Genomic DNA, 20,982 nt, shown 5'->3' on the forward strand with positions numbered 1-20,982 from the left:
TAAAAGTGACTGAACTCTCTACGGAGCGCAAACACAACATGTAGCCACGAGGTTGTTGAAAAAATACAGATAAAGGAAGTACGTTCACATACCGATAGCATATCGATGCACTTAACGCACTGTTTGATTTTTATGTTCTATTCTCTCATTTCCCCTGCAGATCGAGGAGCTGACTTGCGGTCTCCGAGAAATCCAGGCCCCGTCGGCCAGCTCCTCCTCACTGAACGGCTCCGCCAGCAGCGCCGACAACGCCAGCCCACCCGTTAAGAAGAAGCCCCTGCCCCCCGTACAGGGCAGCGCTAGGAAGGCTCTCCTCAGATGGGTCCAACAGACAGCCACCAAGTGTGTAGTCTGCCGATTAAACCACACCGAGTACAGTCGCTCCTCCACTTCGGCGTCGTTTTTGTTTGTTTTGTCATGGTTGCCGTGATAAAATTCAACGGTAACGCTCAGTTGTGTCCCCTCTTTGCTAGGCGTCTGGGAATCGAGGTCAAAGACTTTGGTCCCAGTTGGCGAACGGGTTTAGCCTTCCTTGCCATCATCCATGCCCTTCAGCCCAATCTAGTGGACATGGAGCGTTCAAGAAAGAACCGCAACCGAGAAAATCTGCAGGAAGCTTTTCTGTTAGCTGAAACACAATTGGGCATCGCACAACTCCTCGACCCTGAGGGTATGTCACATTTCCTTCCACATTTCCTTGATCCCTAAAATCTTGCAACTTCTTTTTTAATCACTGTTTTTAATTCCACAAACATTTGTCTGACTTCAAATTAGTCGAACCACCTGGCCCAAATTAAAACTCATTCAGTCCCAGCCAATTCTAGACCAAGTCTGAAAAGACGTTTAAAAACGACTTTGGGAGTGAATGGTTGAAAAAGTCACATTTTTCCTGTGTCCATCAAAAAAAAAAATCAATTGTTGAATAAACACAAGAGGAAAAATGATGGGCGTCAGCTTGAACATCACATTAGCAGTCATGCTGCCCAACCATCTGTGCCCGCTCATGCCAGCTCCCCCAGAATAAACGCTGACAAATCAAGCCTGACATCAGAGTAATTGAGGTTCATTAGGCCATGACATTCGCAGACTGTGGAAAATAGTCCAAAGACGATTTGGCTCCCAAGCGCGGAAGGGTTGATTTCATATCTGCTTGATGTCCCCCCCCCCCCGTGCGTCATTTGTCAGACGTGGACGTGGACAAGCCGGACGAGAAATCCATCATGACATACGTGGCCCAGTTCCTGAAGCATCATCCTGACGTAGAGCGTGGCGCCTCAGAGGGACGAGCGGCAGAAGAAGAAGAGGAGGAGGAGGTAAACAGCTGTCACAGTGATCTCATTTTCTCTTCGCGGCCCTTGTCTTTCCCACCAAACGTGAACCGTGGCGTTCTTCATTTGAAGCCCAAATGCATATTTGTCGTGCCACACCCGTTGTTGATGTCCCGGCTTTGCACGTATGTCTCTGCTTCTGCCTCACATCGTGTCTCGCTCGTGTGCTGACCGCCGTCCTTGTCTCGCCGCTTGTCGTGCAGGCGCCTGTCCCGCGGCGTGAGCTCCTCGCTCCTCGTGATATCGAGGAAATGCTGGAGGTAGGGGAGGTGGTTTGACGTCATCCTTCCATCTCTCCCGCGACCAAACGCCGCTCTCGGATGCGATGCTACCTGATGTCATATCACATGAAGCCTGCGGGTGTTCTGAGCTATGATTGCAATATGACAAGAAGTCATATTTGGTTGAAATGTTCCCGCTTGGTTACATTAACATAACAATGAAAGCCTCCGGCATTGGCACTTTCTGCATCTGATAGTGAGCTCAACGTTTTTTGTCGCATTTTTTGGGCATTGTTTTGATATGAGTAATCGCAAAGTAAAAGTGCCGCACAAAATAAAGATGTTCAGTCTAGAGTTAGTTTGAAGATTAAGCTGTCATTAAGTATCAAGCGTGGGAGCGGGTTTTCCACGGGAAGAAGTGATAAGGCTGAATAGACAGAGTATTATCCTCATGGCGACTTGAAATGCTGCATCTGAGACCAACTAGTCTGTTTAAGCAGAGTGTTTCTGCCAGTTGTGACTGTTTTGAGATTTTGTCCAACAGAGAACCAACACAGGATTAGCCATGCATTTTTTTAACGGGACCACTCGTCACCCTCTTCATCCTTTCCCGCCTCCATCATCTCATCAATCCTCAATTTTGCCCCCCCCCCATCCCTCTTCGCTTGTCTTTGTCTGCTTTTCATTTCTCCACTTGTCCCCATTTTCCATATCCATATTCCCCCTCACTGTGCCAACCTCCTGTAGAGAGAGCAGCGAAAGCGCTTGAGGGAGTTTAAAATGTGGCTGGACCAGCTGGAGAGAGACACGCAACAAGCCCAGGAGACTGAGGGTGATCTCGCTCTGCAGTACCAGGTTAGTGTGTACACTTTGTGCGCGCGTGTGTGGTTTGGAATGGGCGCACTGGCGACAGGCACCGCCATTATTAGCTTAATCTGCTGCGGCATTACATTGAGGGGATCAGATGACAGCCCCGTCATTTTTTTTCCCAGTCTGTCTGGCTTATTGCGCCAAGCCAGTGGACAAGTGGTGTTTTCATCGCGGTGTGGGCTATCCCCATTCAGTGCGCATTGGAGCCTTTTACTCGCGTTCACAGCCAATTAGCCACAGGTTTGGATCAACACTTGATAAGCACGATCCACGGAAAAAACACTTGGGGATGTTTTCAGAGTGGCATAGATGGAGAGTTATTTTTGTCAAAAAAGAGTATTAGAGCCACTGAAAAGAAAATCGTTTAAAGAAGTACAGTTCCATAAAAAGGTGTTATCATATAAAATTATAATATGGCGGCGGCTTTGAGCAAATGTTGGAATCTTACAATGATGACCATAAACTGCGATGGAGCGTGTCAAGGACAATTATGCACGATCAAAGAACATAAAAGGGTACAATAGGATGAGAATTTTTGTGTTGGGAGAATAAAGTTATTGCGTCACGAGAAAATCAATGTGTTTTTTTCTAAACAGTTGTTGTAGAGACAGAAACGATCAAAATGTTGTAATGTTACAACTTATTTCTCATGACATTGCGACTGAAGTCGCATAAAGTGACAACACCTTTTCAAATAATACCTTGATTTTTAACAAAATGTATTATTATTTTTTTAAACAGTACAACATGGCACACGGTATGCATTTTGTGCAGTTATTCAAGAGTCTGCGTGTGCAGCTGGAAATGCGGAGGAAGCACGTGGAGGATTGCTTAAAGTCCACCCAGAAGGACGGAATGCTGACAGTAGATCAGGCTCTGGTCAAACAAGGTTGGGAAAGGGTCTCCAACAGGGTGAGGAAACACGCATGACCAATTCCCATCAGTCAAGACTTGTCATGTAGACGGCCTTCATATTTGATATTATGTAAACCCGCACTATCAGTCAGTCACGTGCTATTTATCTCATCGTATTTGAAGCTCCTGGACTGGCATCTGCTGCTGGACACGTCGCTTCCCGCTCCTTTGGATGTACTGGGGGCTTGGCTGCACCACACCGAAGGCGCCCTGCGCCAAGATGGCAGCGCTCCACAAGCCGACCAAACCGTCAGCAAAGCCTTGCAACGACACAAGGTTGACCAACAATGCCAAACGCTGCAGCGAAACAACACACTGACGTGTAGTTAGTTTTGAATGTGGATTTTTCGCTTGACAAGGATGTGTTGAAGAGCCTTGAGGGTCACCAGCAGCTCTTCCGGAGGATCCATAAGGACAGAAGTATCGAGGGTGTCTCTGTGCCTCCTGAACAGCTACAAGACATGGCCGAGAGGTTCGGAAGACACATTTAGAGACCCACCAAATTAGAAATTTACCAACTCTCCTCCCCCCCCAGGCTGAATTTCATCTCCACATCCAGCAGCATCCAGCTGGCAAAGTTGGAATTCCTGGAGCACAAACATCGCATGGAGGCCTTTCTCACAGAAGCGGAATCGAAGCTCAAATCCTGGATTGTCAAATACGGCCGACAAGAGTGTGTGGAACAGATGCTACGCGATTATGTGGTCAGCCTGGAATCAATTGTCTTATCCATACCGTTTTGCTCAAAAGTTTGGATTTACAAACTGTTTGTGTATCTTGTTTCCGCTAGTTTTTCGTGGAGAAGCAGTATTTCTTTGAAAATTACAAAACCTTGTACCAGGCATTGAAAAGTGCTGGGGAGGTTTACATCAGCGCTGACAGCTCAGGTGAGGAAAGAATCGCTTTGTCGTGATTTAATTGTTTGAATTAGAAATAGATGACATGAAAATGTGGTCACCTTACTGTATTTAGGTAAATGTGCCCCCCTTATGATTTAAAGCATCCCCCCGCCACTCCCCTTTGTCATCAACGTGAAGCTGTCTGCTTCGCCGTCTGCAGGCGAAACCGTTAAATGAGTTTCCTCCACTCGCCCAGTGGGAAATACTTCCCCCATTTGCTAGTTTGGGGACTCTGCTCCATTTTAGCACGTCTCCGGGCATAAAAACTTGAGCGAGCGTGCCGGCTTCGTTATTACGTTTTTTTAAGGGTTCGTGCAAGAGCTGAAAAGGTCAGCTCGAGAGAGAAAGGAGGACACCCGAGGCTTCACTTTAGACCTTGGGTTGTCCAGATTTGAGGTCAACTTGTCTCTTCCTCCCTGCAGCCGACGAGGGCATGACGGGGGTGTCCCGGCTAGTGCGGGATGTGGCAGCCCAGTGGAGGAGCCTCTCCGTGGAGGTGCGCAGCGTGAGGAGCATGCTGGAGGAGGTCCTGTCCAACTGGGATCGCTACGTCTCCACCGTGGCTTCTTTCCAAGCCTGGCTGGAGGACGGGGAGGAAGCCCTGAGACAACCGCAAAACACAAAGCAGGTATGCAAAAAAAGTCTGGAGCCACGTTAGTTCGCTTTCGAGCGGTGTCTTGCGGGGAGTCGCCAAGTCAGCATGGAACAAATTCATTGACGCGCATTGAGGACATTTCGGTTATCGCATTGCCTTTCCAACGCGGGTGTCACATCCCCATTGCGGATTCGTCAGCTAATTACCGTTATTGTTTCTTCATTTAAATCCACTGCTTTGTCTTTTTTTATTTTTTGATGAGCTGTCTTCTTTGCACTTGTCTGGAGTCTTTGTTTCCATTCATTTGCATGTCTGCTTCTTTTGCTAAGTCGTAAGCTTTTTTTTTTTTTTTTTTTTTTAAACCGTCTCGCTTTGTTTCCGTACTCGCCTCCGCTTGTCTCTTCATCTTTTCGACGCTTTCCGTTCCAGGAGTTTTTCAGGAATCTCAGCTACTGGATGGATCAGCACGCCGCCATGAATGACGCAGGGAATTTTCTTATCGAGACGTGTTGCGAAACTGTGTCGTATGAGCTCAAGCAGCAGCTGCTTCTTCTGAACGGGCGCTGGAGAGAGCTTTTCCTGACGGTGAAACAGGTAGCCACAAAAGAGTCGAAACCCAGATCATTGTCCAGAAAGTGCAAAATTCAGTGTCATGCATTTTCAAAACCGCAGGAAACCTGCACCCTAAGCACCAATACGATCACATCTAAACCCTTAGAATCAATCATCCAATGAAAATGATGAACCCCGAGGTCCTATTCGGTCCGTGCTCATTTCCTTTATTCCCTTTTTAATTGTAGCATGGCCAAGTTGACGAGTTGGAAAAGTGGCGAAAAGACCATCTAAAGGCGATGTCAACTTTGACAGAACTTTTGGATACGGCAGAGGCCAGGCTCAGCGCTCCGGTCCAAGTGTCTTTCCTCGGTGTCCGAGCCTTTTTGCAAGATGTGGAGGTGGGGAAAATCACACATACATGTACATACATTATAAATACATTATACTGACAATCCCGCAGACGTAATTGAGGTGCCTCGATATTTTTGCCACATCTGCTTTGACAACGCACTCGCTCGTTACGCCTCTGTTTGATGTCCGACAGTCACGCGCCATGTCTGAATGCCGACATACCTTAACCTCTCATTTTAGAATACCAAGCAAAAGTTCGTCGCCATGGAGACGCAGTACAAGCTGGCCGGCCGCAGCGCTCATCTCCTCGCCAAGGACGCGCCGCCCGACGAGGCCGCCCGAGTCGTCGCTGCCGTTACAAAAGCGAAGGGTCAGTTGAGTCGGGTAAGTGTTCATTTTTTTTATCTCTTTCATGAATGACGTGACCCAACTGTTCATTTTAAAAATCAAATGTGGCCCTTGAGCTCAAAGGTTTACCCACCCACCTTGTTCAAGAATACCTCACCTCTTCCTTTTCCATTCTTTGTTTCCAGGTGAGAGAGCGCTGTCCCGTCTTAGTAAGGGACTGCCACGCCCTTCTGCCTTTGCTGGACGAGATGGAGGAACACATCTCTGTCTTTTATCAAGCTCTGGAGCGGGCCGGTCGTATTACTGCCAGAGACGCAGACACACTGAGCCCGACGCTGCACAGACACAAGTGGCAGGTTTGTACGATGACACGGTTGAACTAAAACACTCGCAGCGACTCAATCCGACGATTTCCAAAACGTCCTCAGGACTTGTTGAACCAGCAGCAGAGTTGCAAACGATGTCTGGCGGTGATCGAGAGGAACCACAACACGGTGCAGAGGGCGCTTTCCGACAGCAAGGTGCTTCGAAACTTGGACACCAGCCTGCTGCAGAAGACGACGGCCGAAGTGCAAAGCTCGGCACAGGTTTGAATTTTCAACATCATGCAGCCCAAAAGTATAAATGTTGTTCACGCGCTCTGTGTCTCCTTCCTCTCAAGACTCTGCTGAAGGAGGTCGGGGAGTGGAGGAGGCGGGAAGAGGCCAACAACTGTTTGAGAAGGAGGTTCGAGGAGTCCAGACAGGATCTGGAGGCAGTGCTGAAGAGAGCGCAGGACTGCTTGGGGCAGTCGGGGGATGCCAAGGAATTACTGAGGAAGCACACGGTGAGATCACATCCAAAAATTTGATGTGAAAGGCAGCGCAGTGATTGACTGGTCTGCTTCGCAGTTCTGAGGTTGAGAGTTCGAATCGCACCCTCCCCACCCGTGACCTAAATAAGCACAAACACTCTTGCAAAATTGCCGAATGGATACAAAATTGTCGCATACAAATGTTGCGATCAGTCCGCACTACAAATCGCACACTCTGTGACGTCACTTTGTGACATCCGAGCAATCCGATTGGACGCTACGGAAGTTCTTTGAGGCGATGCCTTGACATCATTGCCCACATCATTGCTTTTTCCGTCTTTGCCTTTTAACTTGATGTGGCGTAAGAAGTCCCTCTCCCAACTGTTTGGCTTTTTCACTTGTGTCATACAGGATTTTTTCAGCCAACTGGACCAGCGCGTGTTGAGCGTCTTCCTGAAGGCGTGTGACGAGCTGACTGACATCCTACCAGAAGAGGAGCAACGGGGGCTGCAGGAAACAGTCCGCAAGCTGCACAAACACTGGAAGGTCGAGGGCTTGACATGCTATCGCTCTCAAATTAATTACTCAAATTGAACTCTGGGGGGGGGGGGGTCACATAATAGATACTTCATTCAATTAACCGAGAGAGCCTCCTACTTTGTCTTTTAAGTGCATGGCACTATAATGGAACTCTCCATAAATTACTGGAACATCAACTTTAAAATTAGTGGTCGGAAAGTCTTTCATAAGAGGTTGGGAAACGTGTGTAATGAAGTTGTTATGTTGTGATGGACGCTACAGCCTCTTAGCTTGTAGCTGATGTGTGCACATTTTGAGCATGACGTCTCTGGTCCACTGGTGAAAGGACACTTTGATTCTCTCATTCATCTAGAACTGCTTCAAACAACAAAGCGTATGAAGGAAAAGGGGTTAAGATTGCACGCTGTTGCGAAAGGGCTATATAAATCCAGATGTATTTTATTGTATGCGAGTGACAACAAAACAACAACCCTTGCCCACAAAGGTTTTTACGGTGTGTCGCAGGCCATCCAAGGCGAGGTACCATCTCACCTGCTGCGTCTAAAGGTAGCAGTGGAGCAGTGTCAAATAGATGTCATCCTCCAAGAGTGCAGATCGGAGCTGGACAGAGAACTCCACCTCTTATCTGACTCCTCCACCAGCGAGCATGTGATCAAAGAGCACCGAGTGAGCCTCGAGCGGTTAAGACACCACGGGGGGGGGGAAAAACGATTCCGCTCTTCAGCAACGCTTCCCTCGCTCTTGTCCGCAGACGTTCTTCAGAGAACGCAAACCTCTGGTTGCGTGCGAGAAGCGAATTAGGAACATGGAGGATCTGTGTCAGAAGTTGCCCGACAACGACGCGGCTTATCGGAGGCTGGATTCCACTCGGAGGGCTGTGGAGGACATCGCCGAGCACATCAGGAGCACCGGCGTCCAACTGGAGAAGCAGCCTGATAAGTGGAAAGAATGGAATGATAGGTGTGCATAAACTTGAAAAACTATTTTAAAAAAAAAGATAATTGTAGTTCCATTATAGCACAGGTGTCAAAGTCAAGGCCCGGGGGCCAGATCTGGCCCGCCACATCATTTTTTGTGGCCCGCGAAAGCAAATCAAACATGGCAACTTCCATGATGCTTGCTAAAATATGTATAATAGAAGTATATATACTTGTGTAAAAAAAAAAAAAAATACATTTACATATTCAACTTACTTAAGCAAAATGAAAAAAAGTCTCTCCCTGGTTCACATTTATTCAGCCCTCCTGTCACCTTATAAAAAATCTCAGTCACTCAAATCCTTCAGAGAATGTGCCGTAAAGTTATTTGTCTTCGCGCAGATTTTGTGAGCTGTCCGACTGGCTTTCATCTCAGAGGAGGCACCTCAAGGAGACGGCAAGATCTTCCACACATTGGGGGGAAGTTCATGCCACTGTGCAAGTGAGCATGCTGAATACAGCCCTGACATGGGGAATTATTATTATTTTTTTACTTGTGGGAACAATATCAAAATAATGTGCGTCCGAAATGTTATTTTTGTGGCCTCGGAATAATGTGGAGCTTCGTAGGAATAACCAGTTATTTTTTTTTCAATTCATTTCAGGCACTGCGAGAAGCAGGAGACGCCCGAGAGGAGAGCCTCTTATGGCTTAAGAGTCGTCTCTCAAGCCTGACTGATGTGAGCTCTGAAGTGGAGACGCAAAGACAACAAAGCGCCCTGAACAAACTCTCGGCTGACTTTAAGGAGCTGTTGTCCTCGCTGTATCAGGTATGCACACGATTTTTCTGACGCTATTGACAGCACTTGGGTCTGACCTCCCTTGCATTCCTTTTACTCGCAGGGAGGCGGCGAGGGCTCAGGTGCATTCCTGTTCGAGGAGCTCAGGGAGGAAGTGCGCGGCGCTCTGGAGGAGATCCTGAGAGCTGGGAAGGAAGCCGGAGAGCAGATCAGCAGGATTCTGGATGCTGAGGACCTCAGCGAAGCCCAGGAGCTATTTCTTATCCATCAGGTGTGGATGCAGAATTCTATGAAAAAGTACAAGTGATGCTCGTCTGTCCTGCACTCCCGTCTCCTGTCCATTCAAATTTTTAGAAAGGTTCACCTTGCACTTTTTTTGTGAAATGTGCAAGCAAAAATAGACCCAACGTGTTGCGACATCTGCATTACAGCAACACCTAAAACAACTCCAGGCTCTCAGGAGGGAAGCGGACCTTTTGGTGTCCCACTCTGAGCAGCTCCACGCGGGGGAGGCGCTGAGTCGCTCCGTGCACGAGCTGGAGGAACGAGTCCGAGAAGCGGACGGCCAGTTCAGCGCCAAGGAGCACAGCCTGCAGGTAGTGTGGGTTTTTCCACAAGCATGATCATTTGTACTACCAATTTGCCCACACACGGACAGCCGGGATTATCCGGGCTGAACCGGCTCTTGATTGTTGCGCTGTTTTTTAATGGCGCTCTGATCCCCCAGGCCACTCTGAGCTCCTGGCGGAACTTTGAAACCGACTGGGAAACACTTCAAGTGTCTCTTAGTGACATTACCATTGAGCTACACAGAGAGCTTGTATTCAACAACCTGGACAGCGCGAGCAGTGAACTGGACCACACCAAGGTTGTGTTTTTGTACGACTCAGTATGACCATCGTGACTCCGCTCAGTATTTCTTATCTAATATTGTGTTTATTTCACCAAAGGAACTTTTCATAAAGCTCGAAGACTGCTGCGTGAGAGCAGACGTCCTCCTCGAGGAGGCGGCGGAGCTTCAGCTCGGGGCGAAGAATCAAATTGCCGTTCTCCATCAGGCCCAGTCCACCAGGGAAGCAGTCGAGCAGCTTCAAGACCACCTCAACAAAAAGTTAGAGACATTGTGATATTCATGTAAAGTATCGCGGGTCTGAGTGATCGATTTTCTTCTAGCGTTGCCCAACTGGAGAGGACATGCTCGTCATGGGAGCGCTGTAACGACCAGTCTGTGACCTTTTCCGCATGGATCAATGAAAACCAGAGAGCACTCGATGCCATCAAGCTCACCTCACCTTCAGATCACTTGGACAAACACATCGCCACTGTCGAGGTGTTGTAAACCATTCTGTGAAAAATCCAGAGGAAACTTTGATGTCCCATGAATCAAATCTTTCGACGAAATTATGAATCATGTCTGACCATTTTTATTCAGGTTTTGCACCGGCAATCCTCAGTGACAGTGAAAAACTGTATTGCGTTTCATTGACCTATTATGTAAAATGGAGTCAGTCCTGACAGTCTGTAAATTGATAATAGCAAAGGAAATGTAAAAATTCATCTCCGTGTAATAACCTTGTCAATCTTCTGGGAAATGGAGTTTTATGTTGCATGCGAAGATTGCAAACACCCACGTACGAACTCCTTCCATCCCTCCAGGCTGTGGCAGAAGGTTTAGAGGAGAGAAGTCTGTCGCTACTCCGCATGGAGGAGGACTTCGAGGCACTGTTCAGGTTTATGACCCCTGGAGAGTCCGGGTGCATTCGAGCACGGCTTGTCCAGATGAGGCGCTCCTGGCAAGAACTGATGGAGAAAACCGAGCAGCTTACAGGGCAGCTCAACCAGAGCGCCTCCTATCGTCAGAGGTGCAGCGATAACCTGGAGCAGGTATTCGTTGCCATATGCAGAAATGACTGGCTGTGTTTTTGTTTTTTGACATCACGAATGTGTGTTTATTGCCTTTAGGTCAAGAAAACGATGCATGATCTCAAAGAGAAACTCGACGCTTCTGTTGCCCTTTGCTCGTCATCATCACAGACATACGTGAACCTACAGAGCCACATGGTAAGAAAAGTGCAAAAAATAAAATAAAATAGGCACTTTATCTACTCAGCAATTGACTGACAATGGGTGTATTTTGTCCTTCCTTCCAGGAAGTCTGCCAGTCAGTGGAGCAGCTGAAGCCCAGACTGATGACTTTGTGTTCCGCTTTGAGGAGGCTGGGAGAAAGCGGCAAGGCGGAGCAAGAGGTGCCTCACCTCCACGAGCTGCAAAGAGAGTTACTGGAAAAGGCCAGAGACAAACAATCAACATTTGAGAGCCTTTTAACCCTCTGGCAAAGGTATTTGGTCAAATATCCTATCCGAGATAAGATTTCTTTAGCCAAAATGCCCTTTACTTATTTTTTTTTTAACTTTTGAGGCTAACATGAATATTTATCAACTGTTTTGACAGCTTTTGTCGCCTTGAACTCAATTCATAGGCATGAGCATCTGTCAAAGTGGTCATAAATTAAACTGTCACAGCTCCCGTGAAGATAACCAGAATATTTGTTGGAATGAAATGACTTATGGCTAAGAGCGGCTTAACTACCCTGCTAATACATGCAGTCGGACGGAAAACTCGTTATTTCACCGCTAACCAACAGAGGCTGATAACCAATGCCATCATACTGACAATAGAGGCTATCTTGGTCTATCTTTTATTTTTTATATTTTATTTTTTACAAAATCTTGGGTCACATTTTATTCCCCAAACTTGCCTTATGGGCAAGTTTTTTTGTAGACTTTATATCCATTGTAATTGTTCACTAGCTTATTACTTTTGGTGCAGAAAACCTGAAGTGTGGTGCTTCAGCGAAAGAAATCTGGTCGAAAAGCAATTTTGACTAGACAGTTGATGCCTATTATTTACCGTCTGACTGTTTCTCTGCCACATATCTAATTACTATTGTATGAGCGCTGTAGTTCCTTTTGTTTACTGCTTTCGGTTCAATCCCCCTCCCTCCATTTTGTTCCCCAAATGAGCGATGGCTTATCTTTGACTGCATCTTGTCTGTAGCACAGCCGGGCCGTCCTTATTTCTATTTTCATAACACGCTTTTGTTACCATTGTTTGGTGTTCCACAAGAGCCGGTCTTCTGCGTTCTTTGTTTTATTCATGAGGAAAATAATAACGACCCTGTCAAATGGTATATCGGGCTTGGGCAAGTGGGGGAGTGTATTTGGAGTGCTAAACAATTATTATTTTAGTGACCTTCCTCTTTCCGAACTGTTAAATTTGTATGCGTGGCTACAATAAAATACGGGATAATATTGTGCTTTTTTGACACGATGCCAAACTCGAATGGGCACGCGCTCTTGTGTCTTGATGTATGATGTTATTTTTTTGTGAATCCCCAGATTTGAAAAGGAAATTTCCTCCATGAAAAGCTGGCTTGATGATTGCGAGTCCGTGTGTGATCCAGCTGAGGAGTTGCTCTGTGTTGACAAGGTGAAGCTCACGATGGAGCTTCAGCGCATCCAGGTATGAGTTTTGAATTTCTCCATCGTGGGTGTCAACCGTTTGCTGTCTCAACTGAGCTGCTGCGTTTTTTTTTCCCCGCAGGAGGTACAGACTGAAACCCCCTCCAGTGACGCCCTACTCGAGGGTCTGTTACATATCGTTTCGTGCCTCTACCCATCTGCACCCGAATCTCGCGTCCAAGACCTGAAAGACGAGCTCACCCAACTTCAGGAGAGATACGTCTCATTGAAGAGCAACATCACACATAGGCAATCGACTTTTCATCCAATGATTCATGCATTGTACTTCCGAGGACTATACACGTAACATTTGATTCTCAATCTTGTTTTAGGCGCGAGCAGCTGCAGAGTCATTTGTCGCAGCTGGAGCTTTTCGACGAAGCTCTTTTGACATTAAACCAAAAGAGTGAGCACTTCCTGTCTGTCATGAGAAGTTCCCTTCAGATTGATGTGGCTGATCTCGATAGTGCCTTCAGAGAGCTCAAGGTGAGTCGTTAGTTGTCGTTTGTTTGTATATGGAATGTTCTCTAGTTGAAATAATAATCCCTTATTGAGCCAATGGAAATGTGTATAAATTAAGGTTCAAACATACAGGTTCCAATGCATCTTCTTGTCCTGCTTACCTCGGAATTAATAGATATGTTTGACGCTTTCATTCCAGGAGCTGGAGTCTCAGTTAAAGGCTTGCTCTTCATTAAGAGAGGCTCTCCAACAAAGAGAGTCTGCCCTGCTTCCACGCTCTAGCCCAGAAGCTCGGCAGCAGCTCCAAGCCTGGAAAGAAGGTTGCCTACAATCCTTCACTGAGTGCGAACGTCTATTGCATCTCCGTAAAAAGTGTCTGAGCGAATTCAAGTCCTACCGAGAGAAGCGAGAAGAAGCGGCCCGGGCTGTTCGCAGGCTTCACGAGGCCCTGCCGAAGAAAGGGGACTGGGATCCATCCAAAGCAGAAGAGCTCCACCGCCTGGTAGGGGAGGTCGCAAAGGACGTGGCCCAGCTTGAGGCCGAGGCCACCGGCTTGGACGGGCATCTGAGCAAAGCCCACCTTCACCTGTGGGCCTCCGAAGACTTGGGCGGAAGGACCTCTTGCAGGGCTCAGACCATGGGCCTCGTCGCGTCGCTGGAGGAGGCACAGAGCACTTTGGGATGGAGGCAGAGGGAAGTGGAAGCCCTCAGAGTTATGTGGAAGTCCTTTAGGGAGAAGAAGGTGGAGGTGATGAAGAATTTGGAGTCATTGCAGTGTAAAGTGAGCCAGGAGGTGGTCAAAGAGACCTCTGTGCAAGCATTTCAAAACAGGTACACGTCCTATTTTACACAATAGCAATACTTGTCTCTAGAATGCGGGTCTGGAACGTAACCCCTGTATGATACATACAACATTGTCTCTGTCTCCCAGGCTGTGTTATTTGACCCAGCTGGAGGATGAGCTTCAGTCCCTCCATCAGTCCCAGCAGTGGTTAGAGGAGAAGGGAAGACAGCTGGCCAGGAAAGACAGCGAGCAGGCAGGGGAGGCCCTCAGAGATGTGAATGTGGTCAAGGCTGCCTTGGACTATGTCAGCACTCTCATCACCCAAAGGTCGGTGCAAAATACAAGACAGAGAGTCACTTTCCTTCTCTGCAAATGCTCAAGACGTGAATACAGCCTAAGATATAGAATCCTTAAAAGTTTTCTCTTCCTGGTTTGCCGTTTTGCAATGTTAGCATGCAACTATTAGCGTGTGAGCATTTGATCTCATAATCGAACAAGATTTCAAGGCGTTGGCACTTTGCTATCATGAGCATACAAATTGATGTACAACTAACCTCAATTGCCCTTAGTGTGCCAAATGTTAGCATAGTAGCTGTTAGCATTTTGGCATTGTTGCAGTTTTCATTATTTCGAGCTAAAATTCAGATTTGTTTTCTTCATATTTCAGTTGCACAGCATTTCAGTTCAGCATCAGCTCTTTGGCATTTGCATGTGATTGCTACAGAAATCGCCTTCCCTAATTAGTCAGCTGCTATCAGTCCAGCTTTTTTTTTTCTTGCTCTTTTTTTAGTCAGGAACAGAGTCAAGTGGTACTCCATCTTTTGCGCCATTACCATCACATGCGGTCTATCCTCAATGCTTCGGTGGAGAAAGCCAAGACGTTCGCTCACAACCTGCCCGATCACAACCACAATGCTCAGGAGGCCATGAGGTCCTTCTCGCTGGTGAGAACCGCTTTGTCCTGAGCCCACGGCGACATCGCGTTATTGCAATTGCAGTTGCACCTGTATTTTACTTATCGCTGGTCATTTTGTCCATTTTAACCCCCATGCCTGGCGGTGTTGTAGCATGAGAAGCTGCTAGGTGAGCTCAGAGAAAAGCAGGAGGACATGGAGCAGCTCATCAGCACGGCGGAGGAACTTCTGAGAGAACTGGATCGCATTCCTGACTGCGACGCAATCCTCATCCACAGAGACATGGAGGCGTTCAGGACCCAGTGGTTCGAGGCGAGTTGCAAGAAGCGCCCTCAATCAATTCAAACAGGATGTCATTGAATTGTTCGGGGTTGGCAACGCGCAGTTCCGTGAAATCTTGCAAAAACAGTCAATAAAGTCACAAAAGAATAAAAATTACCACCATGTTGTTTTCTTATGTGGGATTTTGCTGGGTGCTCAGCTGTCCGTACTAATAAGCCAGAAATCTAAACAAGTCCTGACATGTTGTCTTGTGTCGCCGACTCTCTCGGCAATCATGCTCACATTCATCAAATCCATCAAGTTGGAAGTTTCCTCCAGTAAATTGTTTACCTTCAGTGGACAGCTAATAAGATTTTGTCTTTGAAAGGAGAATACCGTCTTTATTTTTTATTTACACCTCACAGCATATTTATTATAATGGCTGCTTTGCAACCAGCAAGTCTTTTATCACAGGCAAACCAACACAAACCGGTGAGGTTATCAGCCGAATAAATGAGACTTTTATGCTTCCCCCCCCCCCCCCCCCCACCCAGCTGTCCGAGAGAATTCAAACCAACACCGAAAGATTAGGCTACTGTGTGACCCTCTGGGATGATCTCAAACTGATGGAGCAGGACATGAACCAATGGACCACCGCCAGCTCCAAGGCCGAACTCACCGATATTGTCGCCGACCTGAGCGAAAAGGACACAGAGGCCCGCCTCGTCGCCTTTCAGGTCAGTTCGTACTCCAAACAATGTTGTTGAAAAGTGACTCGTGCGTTCGTGTGTGTGTGTATGTGCGGGACTTGAAAATTAATTCACTTTTATGTACAGGCTGAAATGGAGAAGAGAAAGCAGTCGCTGGATGCTCTGCAGGAGAGAGTGGGGGAACTGAAGGAGCACGCTAAACTGGAGGAAATTCCCTTACAAATGCAGGTGATGATAAGATACGTAAATGTGTAAACAAATCCGACCTTGTTGCAGGCAGCGTGGGTTCAGTTTCCACGAAGGCACGGTGGGAATGCAAGTGGGGAATGGTTGTCTGGCTCCCGATACATGACTGCATGGATGGATGCAGGGATGATTTCTGTTTACGGTTTACGTCTTATCGTCTTCTCTCGACTTAGGTTTTGGAGTCCGATCTGAGGAAGAAGTTGGTCCACATCCAGGAGGTGTTCACCCAGACCAAACGCACTCTCAACAACTTCACATTCCAGAAGCAGCGACTGCACGACCTCATGTCCAGCATGACCGAGAGGCTCGAAAAAGTCGAGGATTCCTTGTCGAGTCTCAATGAGGACTCCTCCCCTGAAGACATTTCTGCTATTAAGGTAAGGCTCCCATAAATACGTTGATCACTATTTTGCTGTTCTGGACGGTATACTTACAGTATACAATGATGACCGGCATCTGAATTTTTCCAGATACGAGCTGCCATGCAACTGATTCTTCTTTTTTTATTTATTATTATTTTTTTTTTTTTTTGCAAGCAAAAACAAAGGCTGTATGTTGGCAGCAAAGTCAACTTGCTTCACAACATGCAGCAGTTAGTAAATAATGTTTCAAACAACTTTTTTTTTATAATTATGATTATATACTCCATATACTGTCTAATTTTTCCCTATTGCACGTGGCTCTGGAACATACCTGCACTAAAAAGCGGCTTCACTATTGACATGATGTCCTCGTGATCTCACAAGGGTCTTCAGGATGTTGTCGAGCAGCAGAGGGCGGACATGGACTCAGCCCGAGAGTCTCTGAGCACCTTAAACAGGTCACATCCCACTCCGGAGCTCTCTCGTCTCTCCGCCGACTTCACAGTTGTCGCCCAGCGCACCGAAGCTGTCATCCAGCGTTGCGCCAAGGCCAGGGGCAACCTCCAGGACGTACTGCACCTCCACTTGAACCGTGAGACAGAACACCACTCCACAGTTCATAATAGACCCTCGATGCGGAATGACTTTTCAGTCATCAAGCAGCTTGCGATGAAACCAGCCCTTAAATCAACCGATTAATCCTACTTGATCCCATATTGTCTGTTGATGATTGAGATTAGCATCAGATTTAGTGTTGATTTTCCCCCAGAGCACACTTAAGCGGCACACAGTCCATGGACGATCACTGTCTGGCGCTCAAGTGCTCTCTTAAAACACCGAGACGCACCTGTGCCTCCTAATGCTGCTCCTGTCACATTCGCTCCCGAGGGAATCATTTCGGCCTGGTAGCCACGGCAACTGCGCGGACACTCCTCGCCCTGCCATCTGCATTGGGGACCACGCTTTTCCCTTCTAGTTCCTTCACTCTTCCGGCACAGCGGCAAGGAATTATTACAGCTTTCCCTTTGTGTCTGTGTTTGTTATTTCGCCTGAAGCAGAGCTTTTCCAAGAATTCCACTCCTGGCTCTCGGGATTGAAGATGGAGTTGAACGAATGCTCAAAGCGGTCAGGAGACATTTGCAACCTCACAGCAAAGTTGCAAAAACTCGAGGTACTACTGCTAGAATGTGTTGTTATTTTCCTTTCTGTTGACGCTACGCGACTAAGTATGCTTCTGATGGTTCAAAAAAATAATAATAAAACCTTGAGCACAAACGTTTGCCCACCCCTGCTATCGGGTATTGACTCTGATTCTGTTTAATATTGTGCCGAATCCAGCTACTGGATTGAATTCAACCCCAATAATCTCTCTCACCTTCCTTGCAACGCACACAGTCTTCAGCACAGTGGAATTCAGAGGGTGAGAAGCGTCTCTCTCAGGTTAGTGAGGAGGCAGAGAGGCTCCGCCTCCACCTGCCAAAAGCCACAGCAACTCAGCTGCAGGAGCACTTGTCCTGCTGCCAGCGAGAGTGGAAGAGCTTCCTGGATGAATGTTCCCAGAGCCAACAAGCTCTGGGGGACAGCATTCGTCTCCTCAAAAGGTAAGGGAACAATTTTCCGTGACGCCGTTGCCAAAACGAATACATTCTCAACTCCTCTCCTCTTTAGTTTTGATGATGCCGTAGGAGGTGTCAGGGAATGGCTTAAGCAGATGGGGCTCAGCCTCAACAGGGAGCCTCTTGTTGTGGCAGACAGCCAACAAGGTGCCCCTGACACCAAAGAGGAACTGGAGAGGGTGGAAAACCTCCATCAGGAGCTTTTAGAGAGACGGTATACATAATTATTTCAAATTCTTCCTCTGATCAGCTGTTAAGTAGTCACACATATTTTATTCTCTTTCAGAGACTCTATTGAGCGTATCATCCAGGACGCCCGGTGCTTGTCCGAAGCAGGACGCGGGTCAGGCGAAGAGGTCCGAGCGGCGGGCAGACTCCAGATGGAGCACCAGGCTCTGCTCAAAGCCGCCAGGGGGAAACTCCGAGGCTGCCAGGAGAACCAGGCCTTTGGGGAGACCTTGCAGGGCGTGTGGGCCTGGTTAGAAGAAATCCAGGAGAAGCTGGGCACGGTTGATAGCACCATGGGCACCAAAGAGCAGTTGGAGCAGAGACTGGAGTCTGTGCAGGTGAGGACAAATGACCCAACTTTGCTGCCGTTGCAACCGCTCAACACTTAAGGGTGCTGTTTCTTCACAATTCCAACTTGCCCAGACTGGTGCCTTTGAGTCCATCAATACAAATTCTTTGAACCTGGCTGTTTGCACAGGATATCCTGCTTTTCAAAGGCGAGGGCGAGGTCAAACTGAATATGGCGATGGGTAAGGGTGAGATCGCTATGCGCAGCTACGGCGCGCCCGGACAGGAAGTGGTGCGCTCGCAACTCCGGGAGGTGGGGGATGCCTGGGCCACGATTCTTGTGACGGCCATGAGCTGCCACAGGTACGAAGGCCCGTTGAAACTACACCTCACTCCCTCCTGCGTATGCAGTTAGTACATTTTTATCAAGTACAATGTGTGTTTTCGTCAGTCGTCTTGAGTGGACGGTGTCCCAGTGGGCCGGCTACCTGGAAGACACATCCCAGCTCAGGCGCTGGATGGAGGCCGCGGAGCAGGAAGTGCGCGCCTCCCTCGCCCCGCAGTTAGGGCCCAGAGAAAAGGCGGCGCAGTTGGAGAGACTGCGGGCCCTGCTGGCCGACATGGCAGACCACCAGTTGGCCTTGTCCAGCCTGGAGGAAAAAGCCAGAGAACTCTTTAAGAAAACGGGCGACGCCGGTTTTAATCACGGTGCTCGAATGCAGCTGCAGGTGCAATTCGACGAGCTGGCAGGTTTGGTGGAGGTGCGAAGGACATTGCCTGGTCCTGACTTCAGGTCACCAAAAAAACATCATGTTGACAGTGCTTGTGGGTTTCTTCTAGGAGAAAGTACGCCTGGCACAGAGCGTGGTGCTGGAACACCAGGAATACTTAGAGGCTGTCCGGGAGTTCACTGATTGGCTGATGACCGCGGGGGAGGAGCTACAGCATTGGTCCGGAACGTCGGGAGACTCTGCCTCGATCCAGAAGAAGCTACACAAAGTGAGGGTAAGATGTCCTTTTGGCCAGCCAAATACAACTTCCTGTCTGGTATTGATGTAGAAACCGGAATTTTTATCATTTGCGCTAAAAAATGAATGGCTGACTTAATGGTCCAAGCGCACCATCTCCAAATGGTGTCTCCCCAGATATCATCTGTTGCTATAGTAACGGATCGTTTTATCTTTCTCATGGACTATTAAGGAGGACAGCGCATGGAAGAAATGTGATCAGATTCAGAACAGTTAGTTCCACTGTCATAGAATTAAAAAAAAAATCCTCAAGGACATTTCACTACAATACAATACAATCCTGATTTATATAGTACAAATATTTATTAAAATATTAAACTATATTAAAATATTTATTAGACTATTCGTTTATTAGACTGTGAATAAAGGTAAAGGAGAGCAGTGTGTGTTATAAGCAAGTTGGTAAAATGATTTGCATTTTAATTTTCACGCTGGGATCCTAATTATCACTTAATAAATTAGTGCTTGAGGAGCCCCAGTGTGAAGAACGCAAACAGACACGTACAGTCAGTGATGGTGTTGAATTCCACACTCTCGCATTGTCGCACTCGAAGCGACTTTATAAATAGCATTGACTGCTCATCCTCAGGTTGCAGTTTCTACAGCCACGGTTTCCTTAGCAACTTTGCCTCCTCTCAACCCTCAGGAGCGCGTAGAGTGCCGCCTCCTAGAAGGCCGCGAGCGCCTCGGCGCCGTGCGACGGACCGCCACGTCGGCGGCGGAGCACACGGCAGCGGCGGGCTGCGAGGCCATGGACCGGCAGCTGGGGGCGCTGTCCCAGGCGCTGGAGCAATGGGAGGGCGCCGCCCTGAGGGCCAGGGACGGCCTGGAGGTGGCACTCGCCTCCGCCGCCGCCTCCGAGGAAGAGTGCGAGCGTCGGACGACTCGGCTGGATGACGATTCGAAAGAGCTGGACGCCCGACTCCGGGGGTGGAGCCAGGAGCTGATGAGAGCCGAGGGACTGTGCAATGGCGGGGAAGCGGTGACGGGATGGCAGTTGGCTAAGGTACCGACTGTTAACATAACCACTACCGATACATCCTAATTATAGAAACCTTCAATCCTATACAAAAATACAATAGAATATTATGCAAATGGGCCAAGTACATCATCTGGGAAAGTGCTGGTGATTAGCTGTTTCATTACACACCGATTCCTATAAACATGCTAGCATTGGAGCACACAGTTGCTGAAACCTGATTGGTCCAAAAGAAAATTGCACGTGGCGACGCAGCTAAGAGAAACGCCATGAAATGAAGAGAACCATCTGTTGGGATTAAATGAATACAATTGAGCAGAAAAAGTATTCAGAGTTGAGGTTGTAAATGTAGGCCATTGCTTCTGTTCGGGCAGGCCGGCTCACCGCTGGGATTTATTATCTGTCAGCGGTTTCCTCTAATTGTATATTGTGAGTGTGTTTGCATTGCAAG

General features: G+C 47.8%; 1 protein-coding gene across 7 annotated transcripts in view; it reads left to right on the forward strand.

Moving 5' to 3' along the window:
* Positions 1-20,982, forward strand: part of LOC147185612 (nesprin-1-like) — a 101,117-nt gene that overhangs the window by 24,237 nt on the left and 55,898 nt on the right. For 6 of the 7 annotated variants that reach the window (XM_086104574.1, XM_086104571.1, XM_086104576.1 and 3 more), the window contains 49 exons: positions 161-342; positions 474-670; positions 1,186-1,313; positions 1,532-1,588; positions 2,297-2,404; positions 3,194-3,331; positions 3,458-3,610; positions 3,694-3,806; positions 3,870-4,038; positions 4,125-4,221; positions 4,656-4,861; positions 5,258-5,422; positions 5,629-5,781; positions 5,975-6,118; positions 6,268-6,438; positions 6,511-6,669; positions 6,744-6,908; positions 7,287-7,421; positions 7,920-8,081; positions 8,167-8,375; positions 8,735-8,834; positions 8,998-9,162; positions 9,236-9,403; positions 9,564-9,728; positions 9,860-10,000; positions 10,083-10,243; positions 10,306-10,462; positions 10,789-11,016; positions 11,095-11,193; positions 11,283-11,470; positions 12,531-12,654; positions 12,736-12,902; positions 12,986-13,139; positions 13,315-13,946; positions 14,047-14,226; positions 14,690-14,843; positions 14,967-15,125; positions 15,629-15,811; positions 15,911-16,012; positions 16,204-16,407; positions 16,777-16,984; positions 17,451-17,563; positions 17,788-17,993; positions 18,061-18,222; positions 18,295-18,574; positions 18,715-18,887; positions 18,976-19,285; positions 19,365-19,529; positions 20,199-20,558. In XM_086104574.1, the coding sequence (XP_085960700.1) occupies positions 161-342; positions 474-670; positions 1,186-1,313; positions 1,532-1,588; positions 2,297-2,404; positions 3,194-3,331; positions 3,458-3,610; positions 3,694-3,806; positions 3,870-4,038; positions 4,125-4,221; positions 4,656-4,861; positions 5,258-5,422; positions 5,629-5,781; positions 5,975-6,118; positions 6,268-6,438; positions 6,511-6,669; positions 6,744-6,908; positions 7,287-7,421; positions 7,920-8,081; positions 8,167-8,375; positions 8,735-8,834; positions 8,998-9,162; positions 9,236-9,403; positions 9,564-9,728; positions 9,860-10,000; positions 10,083-10,243; positions 10,306-10,462; positions 10,789-11,016; positions 11,095-11,193; positions 11,283-11,470; positions 12,531-12,654; positions 12,736-12,902; positions 12,986-13,139; positions 13,315-13,946; positions 14,047-14,226; positions 14,690-14,843; positions 14,967-15,125; positions 15,629-15,811; positions 15,911-16,012; positions 16,204-16,407; positions 16,777-16,984; positions 17,451-17,563; positions 17,788-17,993; positions 18,061-18,222; positions 18,295-18,574; positions 18,715-18,887; positions 18,976-19,285; positions 19,365-19,529; positions 20,199-20,558 (8,619 nt within the window). The remainder of the gene's footprint in view (positions 1-160; positions 343-473; positions 671-1,185; positions 1,314-1,531; positions 1,589-2,296; positions 2,405-3,193; positions 3,332-3,457; positions 3,611-3,693; positions 3,807-3,869; positions 4,039-4,124; positions 4,222-4,655; positions 4,862-5,257; positions 5,423-5,628; positions 5,782-5,974; positions 6,119-6,267; positions 6,439-6,510; positions 6,670-6,743; positions 6,909-7,286; positions 7,422-7,919; positions 8,082-8,166; positions 8,376-8,734; positions 8,835-8,997; positions 9,163-9,235; positions 9,404-9,563; positions 9,729-9,859; positions 10,001-10,082; positions 10,244-10,305; positions 10,463-10,788; positions 11,017-11,094; positions 11,194-11,282; positions 11,471-12,530; positions 12,655-12,735; positions 12,903-12,985; positions 13,140-13,314; positions 13,947-14,046; positions 14,227-14,689; positions 14,844-14,966; positions 15,126-15,628; positions 15,812-15,910; positions 16,013-16,203; positions 16,408-16,776; positions 16,985-17,450; positions 17,564-17,787; positions 17,994-18,060; positions 18,223-18,294; positions 18,575-18,714; positions 18,888-18,975; positions 19,286-19,364; positions 19,530-20,198; positions 20,559-20,982) is intronic. The other variant, XM_086104573.1, reaches the window with a different exon arrangement.

Source organism: Hippocampus guttulatus, chromosome 23, assembly GCF_054856545.1.
Source record: "Hippocampus guttulatus isolate MCC_2025c chromosome 23, RoL_Hgut_1.0, whole genome shotgun sequence".
Taxonomy (NCBI): Eukaryota; Metazoa; Chordata; class Actinopteri; order Syngnathiformes; family Syngnathidae; genus Hippocampus; species Hippocampus guttulatus.